The sequence below is a fragment of the Pseudogymnoascus destructans genome (genome assembly GCF_001641265.1).
Source record: "Pseudogymnoascus destructans isolate 20631-21 unplaced genomic scaffold scaffold_3, whole genome shotgun sequence".
Lineage (NCBI taxonomy): Eukaryota > Fungi > Ascomycota > Leotiomycetes > Thelebolales > Thelebolaceae > Pseudogymnoascus > Pseudogymnoascus destructans.
In genome coordinates, this window is record NW_020167522.1 from 172,897 (window position 1) to 192,284 (window position 19,388).

Genomic DNA, 19,388 nt, shown 5'->3' on the forward strand with positions numbered 1-19,388 from the left:
ACATCTTCGTGCTAAGGGACAGGCCAGGCTCAAATCCCAGGGCGCCGCGTTGCCCACCGTCGACCCTAGCGATCCGGACGAATTCGACCGCCTGGTGGCCAGCGTCCACCTCCAGTGTATGCAAACGAAATCACAACAGCCTCGAAAAACAGCTCCATCGGGAACTCAGCGTCAAAAACCTTCGGGCACAACTAATACGGCCTCAACAACAACCCAGAGTAGCGGCGGGTGGTTCGGCTTTGGAAAGAAAAGCAAGCAGCCGGACGTCGAGAGCGGCGCCCGAACAACGGCATGGCGATACGCCACTCTCCAACTTGCCGTCCCGTCCTGCCAGAGAACCAAGCACGCGTCAGAAACCAGTTCGAACTCGGTAGGTGTTTGTAATGAGGTGCTTTAATTAATTTATAACTTTTGTAAAGACTCGGAGCTAGATACCACGGTAAAATTATACAATTGAATAGAACAGCATTAAATGTCAGCATTGACTTTGACCCCGCTTCAATCTTAACACGGTAATGGGTGAAATATATGCTCCCATGTTTATAAACGAACTCGTTGGCTAGGCATCCAAAAGCCCCGTACGTAAATGAGTCACGAAGCTCCATTGCCAAGCTGATTGCTGAGCTTTACTAAGTTTACTAAGACGTGTTATGACTTAAGCCGGCACAAACGCGCGTGCATGGCTGTGGATAAAAGATCCATCTGTGGATATGGGTGACTGTTTCCTTGGACAGCTGCCTGCGCGTTGCCTGCGCGTTGCCAGGGTTAATCTTATCAGATCATCTAGCGTGAGGGGTCTCTGTCCACACAAATGCGACAAACATGGGGCAGTTTCAGGAAATTCTTTCAGCTCGATCCAACAGAGGCCGGAAATACGGATCTGGAGGTGTACAGGTGGGGTTTTGATGTCTTACTGCTGTTAGGCTGTGTTGTAAAAGTGTCAGTGCGAATCCCAGCCTCTTCCCTTTAGAGTGCAAAACGCGTAAAGTCGCGTCACGTGAGGAAGAACGCGCTTCCAAGAAACAAACTAGGGTGCAGACGGGGACTACAAAGGACGCACTCTTCCCCTCCACCACCTTATTCTTCACGTCACCATCAACACAGCCAATTCCTCTTACTCTCTCTCACTCTGTGCCAAAACTACCAGAACATCTACATTAACTGAATTGATCTCACTATCCTCAGACAACAATACAATGGCAACCCAAATCACGCCGTCGAAGAAGGTATGTAATCTCTTGCCACCGTCGCTGTCGTCGTGGGAATAGCTCCTAATGAATGATACAGACAGCGTCTTCCCTCGAGAACTTGAAGATGAACGACTCTCCAGCTAAGAAGCTTGACTTCGCTGCTGTTGGAAAGGAGAACCTCCCATTCGACACCCAAGCACCCGTCGATGCCGTCGTCGAGACCAAGAAGCCAATCGTGGCAGAGCCCGATTTGAGCTTGATCGCACCTACACTTAAACCAGAGGAAGCCGACGAGCCACTGCTTCAGTCAAACCCGAACAGATTCGTCCTGTTCCCAATCAAGTACCACGAGGTATGTGACCACGTCGCGTCATCGCGCGTCAGCACGGACGCGTAACGCGTAAAGTGGATTTTATACTGACAATTTACAATAGATCTGGCAGATGTACAAGAAGGCAGAAGCGTCTTTCTGGACGGCAGAGGAGATTGATCTCTCCAAGGACCTTCACGACTGGAACAACCGCCTCAATGACGATGAGCGTTACTTCATTTCCCACGTTCTCGCTTTCTTCGCCGCGTCAGACGGAATTGTCAACGAGAATCTCCTCGAGCGCTTCAGCAGCGAGGTCCAAATCCCAGAAGCCCGCTGCTTCTACGGTTTCCAAATCATGATAGAGAACATTCACGCCGAGACATACTCCCTCCTCATCGACACATACATCAAGGAACAAGCTCAACGCACATACCTCTTCAATGCCATCGAGACCATTCCTTGCATTAAGAAGAAGGCCGACTGGGCAGTTAGGTGGATCCAAGACAAGGATTCCACCTTCGCTCAGCGCCTCGTTGCCTTCGCCGCCGTTGAGGGTATCTTCTTCTCCGGCTCCTTCGCCTCCATTTTCTGGCTCAAGAAGCGTGGCCTCATGGCCGGCCTGACCTTCTCGAACGAGCTCATCTCCCGTGACGAGGGTCTCCACACTGACTTCGCCTGCCTCCTCTTCTCCCACCTTAGACACCGCCCAAGCAAGCAGGCCGTCCAAGACGTCATTACCGAGGCTGTCTCCATCGAGCAAGAGTTCTTGACTGAGGCACTTCCCTGTGCGCTGCTCGGCATGAACGCCAACTTGATGAAGCAATACATTGAGTTCGTCGCCGACAGGCTGCTACTCTCCCTCGGTAACGAGAAGTACTACAAGGCGACCAACCCATTCGACTTCATGGAGAACATCTCCCTGGCAGGAAAGACCAACTTCTTTGAGAAGCGTGTCGCCGACTACCAAAAGACTGGTGTCATGGCATCGACCACCAAGAAGCACGAGGATACCGCTGCACAGATCGAGTCGAAAGCAGAGAATGGTGGAGACTTCAACTTCGATGAAGACTTCTAGATGCTCCACATTCTTTGGTTCGTCTTTTATTATGTATTTATGCGAATGGTTCCATCGGCGTTGCTTTGCTTTAAATTAACCTGAAAGGTTGTACAACTTGGCATGGGTAGCTCTGTTGTGGTGGGTGGGTGTCTTGCACACATTTTTTCTTTCATATACCTGGCATAGAATGCTAGCGGGCTCGGCCGTTAATCATCGGGAGATCACTCTTCTCAATATGGAGTTTTGGGAGTTGTTTGTAACATGTGGATAGGATTGGAAAGGGGTACGGCAATGCCACGAAATGTGGTATGAAACAATAAGATAGGATTAAGTAGTTGAAGAAGTTATATCAAAACTACTTTCGTGGTTGCTTCTCATATAAATTGCTTGGCCGTGGTATGAATAGTCATATATTTGCTATAATGGTATCGAGGTCGAAGGGGTCAGTCAGATGTTCTCTGTAACATATTCCAGTTAGCTTTGATTGATACTTCAATCCTAGTATTCACGAGGATACTCGAGTTTTTCGGACCATAGTACATGATGTGGATGAAATCTTCACTTAGCTACTCCATATCAGCAATCCACTGAGAGAGAACCTTACCTAGGGCAATGAGTAAGAGAGTCTTTGCAGGAGACTTCTCTACAAGCATCCTGCGTCGATATAGTCTCTGTATGAACGTCTTTATTATGTTGTCATATTGTGAGCATGGTGTTAACTTTCAACTTCCTAATAGCTAACGGTCTGTATAGTCTTCCCTGGTCCTATACTATCAGCGACTACACATGCTGATATAAGCGGGTCCTTCTCGAATTTAGCGGGAGCATTGATTCTAGTTACTCTCCCTCGATTTCCGTCTCTCAATCTCTATGGCCATCTCCATCTTCTCACGTCCACCCTTTCCCACTTCTACTACAAACCCTCGTCAACAAACATGCCACAGACATCACATCCGTGCAATAGCACCGAGTATGCAACAGAAGATGATGAACACAGTTACGTCCAGCATATGGCGACAAAGGCTACCAATGCAGAAGGTGCCAATGGGGTGGGTGCTGGTTGCTGGCTGTCTTTAGCTTACCTAGCGTCTACGGACTGTTAGGACCAAGATTCCACCTACGTGCTCGTGCGTATTGTATGACGGTGACAGGGGAGTGGTGGTGATGGTGGTATTGGCAGCGGTGGTGAGAAAGGAAGTGGGGTGACAGGAAGTCATTACGACGGCGACAAAGGAGTGGCGGTAACAGTAGTGATCCTGAGAGTGGGCATCATTCCCGACAGCCGAGGTGGTTCGAAATCCGTGATTCTAATTGCTTTGCATGCTTCGACCTAATTGAATCGCTAGTTGCATTCTGATATTCAATTTCCCTATTGTGATAGGATTTCTCGAGCTCGTTAAACCAATTGCGGGATTCTTGGTTAAAGGCTTCGATGCCATGGCCCTCGTTTGCGGCTGCAGCCTGTCGCACATAGAGCGTTTGGATAGTGATCGGATTTTCGTATCCTTTGAGGGCACATCTCATGAAGCACGTTGAGAGATCTAGGCCTTTAGATATCTAGCTTCAGGTATCTGACCCATGATGAACTCCAATCCCATCCCACGCCTGCCATATTATAATCCACCATGGCTACCATCTTCCACAGCCCAACTTTTCAAACATCGCTTAACAGTATGCCCAAGACGCCTATAATGCCTCCCACCCACCATCTCCCACCCCATCCAGCTCCACCCCTCACTTCCTCCCCTTCTTCTTCCCCTTCTTCGCTCCACCCGGCTGCGCCCCAGCCTTCTCAGGCACTGGCGCCGCAGCTGCAGCAACCGCATCCCCCGCCCCCTCCATCTTAATATCCTCCTCCTTCAGCTCCGGCAAGCCCGCCATCTCGCGTCCAAGCCGGGATAGGGAGAGCACGAGACGTCCAACCTCTGCGGCTTTGTCGGTGCGGTATTTGAGGGTTGTGCCTGACGCCGGGTCGTAAGTTTTGAGTGTCAGGAAAGCCACGGGGGCAGGGGCGGCGGTTTCAGCGGTTGTGCGGCGCGTGGAGGGTTTGACGGTGTATTTTGTCGTTATGCGGGACTGTGTGAAGTGGTCAATTTGAGGCTTGCATAAGGGAGGTAGCAGCGGGGTTGTGCGAGACGGCTATAGGCATCGCGAGGAGGGACGTACGGTTGTGGGACGCGCCTGGAGGAGGAGAGCGGATTGAGTGAGCCACTCCTGGGCTGTGGGGAGGTACGGCATTTTGGATGTCGGCGAATCGAGGTCGCGAGGGAGGAATGACTTGCTCCTGCTGTGGTGTGGCGGGAGTGGGATGAGTTGTCCAGATAGGCGACCCCACGAAAGTGACAGGTTTGGAGAGCTGCTAGTACGGTGGCCGCTAGCGGATTGGACAGAGGAGTTGGTAAATTTCGATTATACAGGGCAAAATTGTAAGTTTACATATTAATTCCGATGGTATATACTCTAAACTCTATTATTAACATTTCCAATAACTTTTTGTGTTTCCCACGGTGCACAACGGCCAATGTAGGAATCTACCAAGCACCATGTACTTGTACCCGAGTACACGCGTAGAAAATGTAGTACAGTCAAACCCCTGTTATAACGATCCTGGATACAAGGATATTTTTGATATAGCGATATATTTTTCGGAACCAATTCTATTTCCACACAACTTACGATACTACGATAATCGTTACAGTTCCATCCGATTATCGTTATATCCAGTCTGACGTATTCTCAGGATCATGAGCCAGAGGCACAGTATTACATTAGAACAAAGGCGCGCCCTTCGTCGCTGGGCACATCGACAGCACCCAAAGCCTACACAGAAGCAATGCATCGAATGGTTCCTCCACGAATACAATCACAAACTTAGCCAGTCAACTGTTTCTGAATCCTTAAGTCTACGCTTCTCCCACCTCGACGAGAATAATACACCACAAGGCGTGCGACTTCAAGAAGGCTTCTGGCTGACTTAGAGAAGGTTCTGTTTGCATGGCAGCAGCGTATTGAAGCAAGAGGGGGATTTACAACTGGAGAGCTTCTGCAAACAAAGGCAAGAGATATCTGGCGCCAGTTTCCACAACACTCTGGCAAGCCAGTCCCAGAGTTCAGCATTGGATGGCTTGAGGGATTTAAGAAGCGCTTTAAGATATCATTAAAAGTTCGACACGGAGAAGCCTTATCTATCCCAGCTTCTACAGAAGAGGAAATGAGAGCCTTACAAACTGTGGCAGGGGAATATCAAGAGGAGGATATCTACAACATGGACGAGAGTGGCCTTTATTGGAGGATGATGCTCTCTCGAGGCCTCTCATCACAACATCGGATCTCTCTTGTCTTTTGTGTCAATGCAACTGGCACAGATCGATTTCCAGTCTGGTTCATTGGCAAAGCTAAAACACCACGCGCTTTGCGATTTGTATCAGTTCATACAATGGGAGGGCAATGGCGGTGGAATAAGAAAGCTTGGATGAATACAACGATTATGACAGAGTGGCTTCAAGCTTTTTATCAGCATATTGGCACAACACGACAAGTTCTTCTTACAATGGACAACTTCTCTGCCCATTATACTGCAATTGAGCTTTGTCCTCCTCCATCAAATATTCGAATATGTTGGCTACCTGCTAATAGTACAAGTCGCTACCAGCCTCTTGATCAAGGGATTATTCAGAATTGCAAAGCTTACTACCGGTGACATTGGCTACAATATATCTTCAATCCTTCGACTCAAATGTAGATCCTCTGTCGTCAATGAATCTACACCTTGCAATCCGTTGGATCTTACGAAGCTGGAATAACGAAATTACAAATACTACAATCTACAATTGCTTTCGCAAATCAACACTTGTCTCTTCACCTATTTCACTTCCTACTCCAATTATGCCTCATGGAGTTACAGAGCTATATCAAAAGGTTATGGAAGCAGGAAATATACAAGACGTTATGTCAGTTGCAAATTTTCTTAACCCTGTTGACGAAGATGACAATGGAGAGGATGAGCAGAATGTAGGAGAAGATGAGGTTTTACAAGAAGTGCTACAAGAGCATTTAGGTTTACCGACTACTCAAAGTGATGAAGAAGATGATGATCAGCTTCCACAGCCTATGTACTCAATGGCTGATGCTAAACAAGCTCTTCATATATTGATTGGATTTGCTGAAAGCCAAGAATCTCTTTCTTCTGATTATTTACGGACACTTGAGTGGTTGGAATCAGCAATTGAGGGTATTCAGCAGGCATCATTAGTTCAGGGGACATTAGATACATGGATTACATAATATATTATATTTTGGTTACAGCGATATACTGGTTATAACGATAGTGAAATGGTGGACAGAATACATCGTTATAACAGGGGTTTGACTGTAATGCTCAACAATGGCTGAAATCTCAATACCACTACGTGCTGCAATTATTACCTTGCGTGTATACATGAACGCATCATATGGAGAGATTGAAAAGAAGCTTGAAATCTCAGCTGACTCTATTGCATATATATGGCACCAAACTGTTAAAAAGGCAGGGAATACTGAAATTCACAACCTTCTCCAATGTCATACTGACATTCGTTGCACTCAGTTTGCTATCAAACTCAAGAGCAAACTTAGAAATCTCCTCCTCAAACCTACAAGTCACTATACATATTTTGGCTTGTCACACCAACAACAAGAGCAATACTACTCAACAATTGCTACAACCCTCTATGATTCATTACACGTCTGTAAGGATGCCAAAGCCCTCAGTGATGGAAAGCATCGGAGTCGGGCAGGTTACGGTCACGTGGGGAGCATTAGGGTAGGTTATCCGAGTCGGACCCGTTTCGGGTACTTAAGGAAATTGACTCAACGGGGGTTCCTCTCTTCATCTTTTTTGTATCCTTCATAGTAGACCTATAGGATAGCATCCGTTTAGCCTCCGACTCGCACTCTCATATGCTATTACTGTGAGCTGGGTGCCCTGTGTCATTACATTATACAAAAAAGATCACGCCTGCCGGGGACGGCCGTACTTAAATAATATCCCACACCGGAACGACTCAGGAGAACTACCGTTACACCATCGACTGTGACTCGGTGATGTTTCGGAGGAGAGACCTGACGACTTCAAATAGCCATGATTCCAGAGATCTCACGGACAGCCAGTGGATCAGGGTTTGATTCTTCAGAACAAGCTGGTAAAGTCGCCGACGCGTTGGCGCCAAATAGGATACGAGATCCTTAAGAACCCCCTCATAGCACAGAGGAAATTGTGGACAAGAGCGTTGATAGCTACGAGCTACCGGAAGTCAAGCTCTTTCGTATCGGTACCGATACACACCCGAGGCAATATGTCGAAAAAGCCGACATCAAACATACCCCAAGACAATGACGGTCAACTGCCCAGAATGACTACCAGACAAACCACCGCTGCAGCTACGACGTCTGTGCCATCCGAAGACATCCCGAGTCGAATGGCCCACCTCGAAGCACAGATACAGGAGGTCAAGGATCTACTAGTTATCCTGTCGGCATCCCAGACCAGAATCCCGTCCACACCGCCGGTGGACGCCCCCATACCCACAGTAGAAGTTACGGAGCAACGAACGCCTCGTACACGAAACACCCCCGAGACAGTTCAATTGCCGCCTCTTCAGAACACTCGTTCTCCCTCGATTCCAGGGTCATCACGAATGCACACCGAGGACCCTCCGAATCGCTATAAGAAATCAACCATCTCTGAGAAAATCCTTCCTCTCAGCGATGGGGTAGAACATACCTTCTTACAATGGAGCGCTTCGATTCGGGATCGACTCGTAGTCAATGAGGACCACTACCTTACCGACGTCTCGAGAAGAGCGTTGATATGGGGAACTACGACCGGCCTGGCGAAGACCTACCTAGAGCCCCAATACCTGTCCGCTACGCATGGGTTCCGCAGTGCTGAGGAGATGATGGATCTACTAGGTTCATACTACCTCACAGGCAATGAGACGGAACAGGCCAGGAACCTCTTCGACGACCTGCAAATGGGAGAGAAAGGGCATGCTAGTGAAACCTTCCCAGAGTTCAAGGCTCGTTTCCAAAGTGCAGCTATCACAGGACAAGTCTCCGAGTCGGAATGGTTTCGGTACATGTGGAACAAGTTGACTCCTCAATTCCGCAGCTGCGTCGCGATCATCAAAATCCAATGGAAGGGAGAATACCAGACCATGGTACGAGAACTTACCGCTTTCGACCAGGAACGGCGCCGGAACAACGAATTGAATCCTCTACCCGCTCTCGCAAGGATGTCCACACGTACCACGGATACGGCAAAGGCGTCATCAGCGTCGAAGCCGACTCAAGCCACATCCGCTCTGTTCACCCGAACCGCGTTCCTCCCCAAGCCAGCCATACCGGAACGTCTGAGAACCGCAGTCCCTGCGCCCTCAGGAAACTGTTTCAAGTGTGGCAAGCCTGGCCATTTCCAGGACAAATGCCCCCTTAACGCCACTATCAAGGAAATGGACCGTAATGACCCCGAGGCAGAAGAACAATGGGAAGAAGCTGTGGAACTTCAATCGGATGCATCCCTCGAGGAAAATGACGAGGCCTAGGAGAAGGCTCCTTCCTAGGTCTACGCAAATGTGACCTGCGAGGACTAGACTTACGAGAACTCCTGGGAGGCACCCAGTTCTTAGTCGACACGACCCTGAGTATGAATGGACTCGGGGTGCAAACTAAGTCCCTAGCAGACACAGGAGCAAACGGCTACCTCGTCATTAACAAGCCTTTTGCAATACGACTGTCGAAAGCACTTCAGAGCCCTATATGGAAACTACCCTACTCTGTACCCATACGTGGATTTCAGCGCAAAATCCAAGGCCACATATCGGAGTATATTCGGTTACACTTAACAGTCGAAGGACGCTGAATATATAACTGCCCCTTTGTACTCCTGGACCTCGGAGCACAAGATGTGATAATTGGGAAGAAGCTTTTCAGCCGCTTCTGAATACTACTCGATGTAACGCTGACTTCTAAACGATAGAAGACACAGAGGTTCTCTTGCGTAAAGGTTTACTTATCAGAGGAGGCAGGGGATCAGACACAAAGGCTTCAAGTAACACGTTACTAGTATATAACAAATACTGTATTGAGTTGAGCACGAAGCTCCTATCTAAGGAAATACTATCTACTTATATAGTGGCGTCGTGCCTAGTGGACTCTTGGGAACTCACTCGAGTCCTCGGAGTCCTGGACTCTTAGGACTCTTCTCATCATCCTGCGAGTCCATCACGTGCCTAGTGGACTCCTGGGAACTCACTCGAGTCCTCGGAGTCCTGGACTCTTAGGACTCTTCTCATCATCCTGCGAGTCCGTCACGTGATACTTTCGGAACTACTATTCCCCGCTGCCCCTCCAGGTACCAGGGCCGGTCTCATGCGACCTCCCTCCTTCCTGTCCTGTAGTTGGCCAGCCTTCTTGTTCCGTCGTGACACTCGACTCTGCAAAGAGCCGGTTAGTATGGCCAAAGGAGTACCCGCCGACTCCTAGCTGGAGCAAGGAGATCACCTTGCCCTACCACTCACGCGAAACGTCCATTAAACATCCTGCATATCAGTCGGATGCGAATCGCCGGGATTTCGCAATCCACCGCGAAGACAGACGCCGCGCAGGCGGACGGTCGATGGAAATGAAAGTGATAACTTCTGACTACGAAGAGATCACCGATACGCCATCGAACCCACTACGAAACCAGGAGGTTTCTCCCCCACCCAAATGGAAACCTCCACTGCAGAAAACCCTAGTACATAGGTTTACGCCCATGCATATATGCGAAATCAGTGCAAATGCTTTCCACCACGAGATGATGCGAAACGACTCTGAGTTTTTTCAGACTAGCATCTACGAAATCGATCAGATCATTCATGAAAAGGAGTTGGTAGAGGACGAAGAAACGCTCCGCCTCATCCAGCAGAAGCTTCCGCATATGCACCGGAGGTACACCGATGTCTTTTCGAAGTTGGAATCGGATCGAATCCTCCCCCACCGCATATACGACCACAAGATACAGCTCGAAGCCCCTTTACCAAACGCTTTCTCCCCGTTATATCGACAGGGCACCGAAGAGCTTAAGGCTACCAAGCAATACCTGCTGGAAAACCTGGAAAAGGGATTCATCGTCAACAGCAACAGCCCCTTCGCGTCCCCTATCCTATTCGTAAAGAAAGCGGATGGCAAATTAAGATTTTGCATCGATTACCGGAAGTTAAATGGTCTCACCCGGAACGATCCCTACCCCATCCCGCGTATCGATGAACTACTAGGACGGGTGTCGAAAGCAAAAATCTTCACGAAGCTAGATATCAGACAAGCCTTCCATCGTATACGGATGCACCCCGACTCGGAAGAGTACACGACCTTTCGGACTCGCTATGGATCCTATAAGTGCAAAGTGCTGCCATTTGGACTAACGAACGGTCCCGCAACCTATCAGCGGTATATGAATGACGTCCTGATGCAATACTTAGACGACTTCTGTACCGCATACTTAGACGACATCCTAATCTATTCAGAGGACCCTACGGAACACACAGACCATGTGCATAAGGTCCTACAGCGTCTCCGAGAAGCTGGACTCCAAGCTGATTTGAACAAATGCGAGTTCAACGTCACCAGGACAAAATACTTGGGTTATGTTCTCACTACCTCCGGTGTTGAAGCGGACCCTGACAAAATCGAACCCCTTCGTAACTGGATCCGACCGACCACTGTTACGGGTGTTAAGTCCTACCTGGGATTCTGTGGCTTCTATAGACAATTCATTCGTAATTTTGGCAAAATAGCAAAGCCCCTCACCACCATCACTAGTCCCTCTGAGCCGTTCCGGTGGACAGACGAATGTGAGGATGCGTTCGAGGAATTGCGACGACAACTTTTAGCGGTACAGGCACTTCACCACTTCAACCCTGAATTGCCTACGAAGCTGGAGACCGACTCCTCTGATGGAGTGGTAGCTGGTGTCCTGTCTCAAGAACACCCTGACAAGCGATGGTACCCCGTAAGCTTTTACAGTCATGTCCTATCCGGACATGAGATCAATTGGGAGATCCACGACAAGGAACTATTCGCAATAGTAAAGGCCTTCGGAAAATGGAGGCCCGAGTTGGCTTCGGTACGCCACCGAGTCGACGTATACACTGACCACCATTCGCTGGAATATTTCATGTCTACCAAGGTTCTCACCGCGAAGCAGGTTCGATGGATGGAGCTACTCTCCGACTTCAACTTCTGCATTACGTACACTGCGGGCAAAAATAACCAGAAGGCTGATATTCTGAGCCGAAGAGACCAGGACTTGGTAACGCAGCAGAAAGTCAAACTTGATAGTAGGGCGAGGGTATTGTTAGGTCCAAGCCGCCTACACCCCCGAATCAGCACCGAACTCGCCGAGAGCTACATAGCATCCATTAATTCAATGGACACCGCCAAGCCCCAGGTGCCCTTCAATTTAATAGAGGCGCTATGTGCGGACAATCGGAAGTCGTTCACCGAGACTCGCGCGAAACAACCCCTACCAGACGGATTCGCGATGAACGACCAGCTCCTCCTATACAAAGGCCGCCTATGTGTGAATCGCCACACTGACCTATGTACGAAACTGATCCAGGAAGCGCACGATCAAGTGTCATCAGCACACCCAAGTGGCAGGAAAACCTACCAATTGCTCGCCCCAAAGTATCATTGGGTCGGGATGGAAGCGGACTGTTTGTGGTATGTACGAAACTGCGTGACATGCCGGCTTTCTCACACCAATGTCACTAAGCAACAAGGATTTCTACACCCACTACCCGTACCCGAATACCCTATGCAACACCTCACCATGGACTTCAAGGAGTTCCCAAGGGACAAGCGTGGATACGATAGCATCTTAGTGTTTATGGACCGACTCGGAAAGAGTTTAGTGACAATACCTTGCTACAAAACTACAACTGCCCGGCAGATGGCGCAATTGTTCATCGAATGGATATACCAATTCAGACACACTCCGGAGTCGATTGTAAGCGACCGCGGACCCCAATTCGTATCATCCTTTTGGCAAGAGTTCTGTCGAATTATCAGCGTTAAGGTTAAGCTGTCGACTGCCTATCATAAGCAGACCGACGGGCAGATGGAAATCATGAACCGATACATCGATCAGAGACTGAGGCCTTTCGTATCCCATTATCAGGATAACTGGAGCGAACTCATCCCCATAATGGACCGCGTGCAAATGACACTCCCCCACGCATCCATTGGCATGACCCCCTACCGACTCAAGTACGGAACCGATCCGCGTACGAGTTGGGATTGGAACACTCCGAGAAGCACCAACCCCCGGGAGACCCTAAACCGAGAGGAAGCCAAGGCGGTGGCAGACCGAATGCATACCGCATGGATCCACGCAAAGGAAAACATGGCAAAGGCACAAGAGGAAATGTCTAAGCACGTGAATCGACGCCGAAGGGCCATCGACTGGGACGTAGGAGATAGAGTGTACCTATCGACCAAAAATTTGAAAAACTCTCGTCCTAGCCGCAAGCTGGGCCAACAATGGGTCGGACCATATACGGTGGTGGAATGGATTGGGCACGCATTTCGATTGGAACTACCTACCGGTTCGCAAATACACGATGTGTTCTCACCAGACGTACTCATGAAGGATCCGAATAATCCCCTACCTGGTCAGGATCCGCCTGAGCCTAGCAGCAAAGTGATAGATGGCGTAGAGGAATGGGAAGTGGAAAAGATCCTCGCCGTAAGGTTCCACCAGAAGCAACTACAATACAGGGTTAGTTGGGTCGGATACGATCCGGATTCGGAGTGGTACCCAGTGTCAAACTTCATGAACTCTCCCCAGAAACTCAGAGAGTTTCATACGGAATACCCAGATTTACCAGGTCCACCTCAAGAACTACTCGGAGGGGTTACGGCGTGGAAGGCGGGCGAGGAACAAAACTACGATCACGGGAAGGAAGACAAAGCGGAAGAAACAGAGTCGTCACTATCTACGACTCTAAACTAAAATACCCTCTGAGCCAGGGTGCACTCACCACCGTAACTCTTGCGGGAGTCACCCTTCCCAAACGTCTCACCAGCGTCGCAACAAGCGGCTACCACTGAGAGAGACGAAGGGTCGAAGCGACCCCACGCGAAGAGTCAGGTCCGAGTCCCCTCCGACACAGGGCCTCCTCCTTTCTACGCCCCATCCTCCTCCGCCCCATACTGGGCCCCAAACCCATCCCCCTCACCCTCACCACCCTCACCACCCCCCTTCTTCCTCCCCCCAGCATGGTCCGGAGCCGTCGCAGCGACAGCGACGGCAGGAAGCCTGCCCACGCAGCCACCACTTCCCCCAAAAGAGCCGGCACGCTCCCCTGCTCCGTCCGAAGACGGCGCAGTGACGACCGGATTTGCTAAACCGAATCAGCACCGAAACCACACAGAACAGGGGGATACTTATGGCCAGACCCACCTCGAGGGCGGCGCGCATTGCACGGAGCTCCTCGTAGGAGTCGCGCTCGGCGGCCGAGCGGAACTTTGGAACGCTTTGGGCGGCCACAAGGGCCACCCGGTTTGCCTCTGCGGCAGCGGCTTCGACGGCGGCGGGATCCCAGGGATCTGCTGCTTCGGCGGCAGCAAGGACACGGTATTCCTCGTCGAGGAACCAGGGAAGCTATGCAAATTGTTAGCAAAAGCCAACAGAGACAGAACAGCACAAGGGAACTCACCGGAACGCAAGTGGAGTGCTGCGCCGTGCAGTACTCGCACTTGGACGAGGCGGGGGACCAGACACAATCGTGGTCCTTGACGCCACAAGCTTTGGCCCGAAGGCAGCGCAGGCAAAGGACATGGAACGCGCCCGACAAAGCTCCCGCGGGAGTCGGAATCGGCATTGAAAAAAAAAAAAAAAAAGGGTTGGAATTCTGCGCAGAATCCCGTCAGCCCAGCACACGTTATCACCCCTGCGCCAATGCGCTCCCATCACCTACTCGTTGTTGTGGATGGAAGTATCCTATCCAATTCATTAGTGTACCATCGGACAATCCACGAGAAGGGGTCACTTACAGTTCTCGGAGGAGTGGTCGCTGGCGTTGTTGTTGGAGACGAAAGAAGAAGCGGACGCAGCTGCGCACTCATAGTCTGGCTTACAACAATGAACTCCGAATCGGGTTAGCGCGAACACTTCTCCTTTCATACATAGGACAGTCTTATCCGAACGCTTCGCGGAGGCGATTCGGAGTCCACTCGGACCGCCAGGAATGCACCCCCGAGCGAACAAAACAAAGTATAACTCGAACGCTTCGTGGATGCGATTCGGAATGCACTCAGACCACCACCAATGTACCCCAGAGCGAACAAAGTAAACTCTGATTCCGCACAATAAACGGAGTCAGTATGGCACAGCTCTAGCCTGACATACAACGCACCTTCCCGACATGGCACATAAACAGGGTTGTTACAGATGCCATTACAAACAGAATAGAATGCATCTTCTCACGGATACCATTCAGAGATGTTGCGGAAATAATTCTCACGTGTTTCGCGGACAAAACACTCTCTTAAGAGGGGGGGTAGTGTAAGGATGCCAAAGCCCTCAGTGATGGAAAGCATCGGAGTCGGGCAGGTTACGGTCACGTGGGGAGCATTAGGGTAGGTTATCCGAGTCGGACCCGTTTCGGGTACTTAAGGAAATTGACTCAACGGGGGTTCCTTGTAACGCTGACTTCTAAACGATAGAAGACACAGAGGTTCTCTTGCGTAAAGGTTTACTTATCAGAGGAGGCAGGGGATCAGACACAAAGGCTTCAAGTAACACGTTACTAGTATATAACAAATACTGTATTGAGTTGAGCACGAAGCTCCTATCTAAGAACTAACTATCTACTTGTATAGTGGCGTCGTGCCTAGTGGACTCCTGGGAACTCACTCGAGTCCTCGGAGTCCTGGACTCTTAGGATTCTTCTCATCATCCTGCGAGTCCGTCACGTGATACTTTCGGAACTACTATTCCCCGCTGCCCCTCCAGGTACCAGGGCCGGTCTCATGCGACCTCCCTCCTTCCTGTCCTGTAGTTGGCCAGCCTTCTTGTTCCGTCGTAACATTCCTCTCTTCATCTTTTTTGTATCCTTCGTAGTAGACCTATAGGATAGCATCCGTTTAGCCTCCGACTCGCACTCTCATATGCTATTACTGTGAGCTGGGTGCCCTGTGTCATTACAACGTCATTGCTCCTTAGTTACTGGGCCGATATGACCACATAGCATATCTCTACAACCCTCTATGATTCATTATATGACATCACTCCTTAGTTACTGGGCCAATACTACACATGACATATCTCTATCAACTAGAGGCCTAGGAACATGAACGATAGCTCCAAAAGCTTCTACAACCATCTATGATTATTACACGTCATCGCTCCTTAGTTACCCACAAGATTGGTTAAGTTATGACATAATCTGTCTATAGGGGTACTCTGACCTTGGACCTCCTTTCACTTCCTATAGGCTAGGAACCTAGGAGATGGTTCTATGGGATTCTCTTACATCGACTACAGTTACCAAGCCTGGTTAGTCATGGAAGTCTTGGAAAATGAGAGAACTACACTCCTTTAGCATAAATAGGATTGCCCTTTCCTTAACAAAGCAGACAATACAGTAAATCGACTATCACATACTTCCACGTCTTTTCCAAGCTTCCAAGCATTGATCTTGTTACTCCTTGTTTCTGAAAAGTCAGTGAGGTGCTAACCTCTGACTTATCCCTGAGTTCTCAGACTCAACATTTGTTACAACTTGTCTAAACCACTCCACTACATCATACACCTGATTGCTGTGTTGTGGAATAGTCTAAGCTATGACCCTTTGGCTCTGTTTCCTAAGACAGTGTGTTGTCTTAGTAAAATCATCCCTTCCTTGGGTGGCTAGATTCTCACATCTGGTGCACCCACCATTACACATGGTGGGGCACAAAGATTCATCATAGTCATGTGATTCTAGATACAGTTGAACCTGGATATAAGGATCTCTCAATATAAGGATGGGTAGTCTGGTTCTGTAGTTTTTTAGCTGTAAAATAAGGATTATTTCTGTATAAGGATGATCCTTAAATCTGTGGTCCCAAAATTATTTTTATACCAAACAATCCTTATAACTCATGTTCACCAACTCCACCATGTGTAAGGATGCCAAAGCCCTCAGTGATGGAAAGCATCGGAGTCGGGCAGGTTACGGTCACGGGGGGAGAGTTAGGGCAGGTTAGCCGAGTCGGACCCGTTTCGGGTACTTAAGGGGATTGACCCAACAGGGTTCCTCATCATCTTTTTTGTATCCTTCGTAGTAGACCTATAGGATAGCATCCATTTAGCCTCCGACTCGCACTCTCATATGCTATTACTGTGAGCTGGGTGCCCTGTGTCCTTACACCATGGAGGCTTCGCAACCAAAAAAAAAGGCACGCACTCACCGATGTTCAGCGACAATGTATTCGACGCAGATATGCCAGCCACCCGTGCACTCAGCCTGCACTTATAGCCTGGTATGCCGCTCAAGCTCAAGGTCGCCAACTTAGCCAAGGCCAAATATCCTCAATTCTTTCCATGAAGTACCAATATCTCGACTCAGATACACGGAAGAATGTAATGGTGGGTGCACCAGATATGAGAATCTAGCCACCCAAGGAAGGGATGATTTTACTAAGACAACACACTGTCTTAGGAAACAGAGCCAAAGGGTTGTAGCTTAGACTATTCCACAACGCAGCAATCAGGTGTGTGATGTAGTGAAGTGGTTCAGACAAGTTGCAACAAATGTTGAGTCTGGGAACTCAGGGGTAAGTCAGAGGTTAACACCTCACTGACTTTTCAGAAACAAGGAGTAACAAGATGAATGCTTGGAAGCTTGTAAAAGACGTGGAAGTATGTGATAGTCGATTTACTGTATTGTCTGCTTGCCCTTTCTTAAGGAAAGGGCAATCCTATTTATGCCAAAGGAGTGTAGTTCTCTCATTTTCCATGACTTTCCATGACTAACCAGGCTTGGTAAATGTATTAGAAATCAAGTGCGACCCACAACTAGCTTGCTAATCATGTAGTGAACGTAAGAGAATCCCATAGAACCATCTCTTGGGTTCCTAGCCTATAGGAAGTGAAAAGGAGGTCCAAGGTCAGAGTACCTATAGACAAATTATGTCATAACTTAACCAATCTTGTGGGTAACTAAGGAGCGATGACGTGTAATGAATCATAGAGGGTTGTAGAAGCTTCTAGAGCTATCGTTCATGTTCCTAGGCCTCTAGTTGGTAGAGATATGCCATGTGGTAGTATTGGCCCACCCCCTTAAGGAGGAGATTTTCTTAATAACTTGTTCAATGAGTGTCCAAATGATATGCCGTGATGTATGTAGCATAAACAGATGTAGTAGAAGAGTTTGCAGCAATCGTTGAGTAGTATTGCTTCTGTTGTTGGTGTGATAAGCCAAGATATGTATGGTGTGTTACGACGGAACAAGAAGGCTGGCCAACTACAGGACAGGAAGGAGGGAGGTCGCATGAGACCGGCCCTGGTACCTGGAGGGGCAGCGGGGAATAGTAGTTCTGAAAGTATCACGTGACGGACTCGCAGGATGATGAGAAGAGTCCTAAGAGTCCAGGACTCCGAGGACTCGAGTGAGTTCCCAGGAGTCCACTAGGCACGTGACGGACTCGCAGGATGATGAGAAGAATCCTAAGAGTCCAGGACTCCGAGGACTCGAGTGAGTTCCCAAGAGTCCACTAGGCACGACGCCACTATATAAGTAGATAGTATTTCCTTAGATAGGAGCTTCGTGCTCAACTCAATACAGTATTTGTTATATACTAGTAACGTGTTACTTGAAGCCTTTGTGTCTGATCCCCTGCCTCCTCTGATAAGTAAACCTTTACGCAAGAGAACCTCTGTGCCTTCTATCATTTAGAAGTCAGCGTTACAGTTTGCTCTTGAGTTTGATAGCAAACTGAGTGCAACGAATGTCAGTATGACAAAGAAGACTTAACTTGGCACAAAGAGAAAAAGTAATGGCGAATATCCTGAACTCGAGATAGCTCTCTTTGACTGGCAACAATGCATGAAAAAGGAAAATGCGATAATTGAGCTCTCTGGCTCGAGGCTCAATTCCAAGCCTGGCTCTAAGCTTGAGTTTGAGCTAGAGCAAGAGCTCAATTCCAGGCTCTAAGCTCAAGCTAGAACTTGACCTAGAGCTAGGCTTGGAACTCGAGCTCGAACTTAAGGCAGAGCTCGGAATTGAGCTCTCTAACTCAGGGCTTAATTCCAAGCCTAGCTCTAGCTCTAAGCCAGGGCTAGCTTAAGAGCTCAATTCTAAGCTCTAGCGTAGGACCTAGGCTTAAGTGCCAGCCTAGCCTAGGACTAAGCTTCGGGCTACACCCGACCCTGTAATTAAGAGAGCTATAGCAGCTACTCAAAGAGCGAGGGTTTCTATGATACGCAAGTATACAAATAAGCATGATATTCAGCACTTTGATATTAGAGCTATAGTCTCTATAAAGGTGCCTTGAGAGGATAGAACCTCAACTAATAATAGGAGGCTCTTTGCACGCATTTTAGAAGAGCCTTACCCTCATAGATATCGGATTCTTACACACTCTGGTATTATACAACGTCTTATACCTACAAAATCACTTGGTGTTGTAGAGCAAGATCTATGGTCTGATATCCTAATTCCTCCTTCTACAAAGCAAGTAACATTAGTGCTTGCAGCTAGAGAGGCTTCTACAAGTGCACGGGTTGGACTATCATGCCAATGCAAAGGGAAATGTATCAGGC

General features: G+C 48.8%; 4 protein-coding genes across 4 annotated transcripts in view; 3 read left to right on the plus strand and 1 right to left on the minus strand.

Annotated features, from left to right (window-relative positions):
- The window catches only part of VC83_01381 (uncharacterized protein), a gene marked incomplete at both ends in the record, with an annotated part of 1,012 nt that extends 615 nt beyond the window's left edge, over positions 1-397 (plus strand). Inside the window, one exon of the mRNA XM_024465060.1 lies at positions 28-397. Within this exon, the coding sequence (XP_024327007.1) occupies positions 28-397 (370 nt within the window). The remainder of the gene's footprint in view (positions 1-27) is intronic.
- Positions 398-1,519: 1,122 nt separating this feature from the next.
- On the plus strand, positions 1,520-3,410 carry RNR2_2 (Ribonucleotide-diphosphate reductase (RNR), small subunit). Its single transcript, XM_024465061.1, has 2 exons — positions 1,520-3,233; positions 3,314-3,410. The coding sequence occupies exon 1, from the start codon at positions 1,634-1,636 to the stop codon at positions 2,576-2,578; it is 945 nt and encodes a 314-aa protein (XP_024327010.1). The 5' UTR covers positions 1,520-1,633; the 3' UTR covers positions 2,579-3,233; positions 3,314-3,410.
- On the minus strand, positions 3,253-4,924 carry VC83_01383 (uncharacterized protein). Its single transcript, XM_024465062.1, has 2 exons — positions 4,727-4,924; positions 3,253-4,636 (listed from the first exon to the last, which is right to left on the minus strand). The coding sequence occupies exons 1-2, from the start codon at positions 4,796-4,798 to the stop codon at positions 4,295-4,297; spliced, it is 414 nt and encodes a 137-aa protein (XP_024327009.1). The 5' UTR covers positions 4,799-4,924; the 3' UTR covers positions 3,253-4,294.
- A 730-nt stretch (positions 4,925-5,654) lies between these two features.
- Positions 5,655-6,870, plus strand: VC83_09594 (uncharacterized protein). The gene has a single exon (XM_024473007.1). The coding sequence runs from the start codon at positions 6,317-6,319 to the stop codon at positions 6,842-6,844; it is 528 nt and encodes a 175-aa protein (XP_024328775.1). The 5' UTR covers positions 5,655-6,316; the 3' UTR covers positions 6,845-6,870.
- Positions 6,871-19,388: the final 12,518 nt, after the last annotated feature.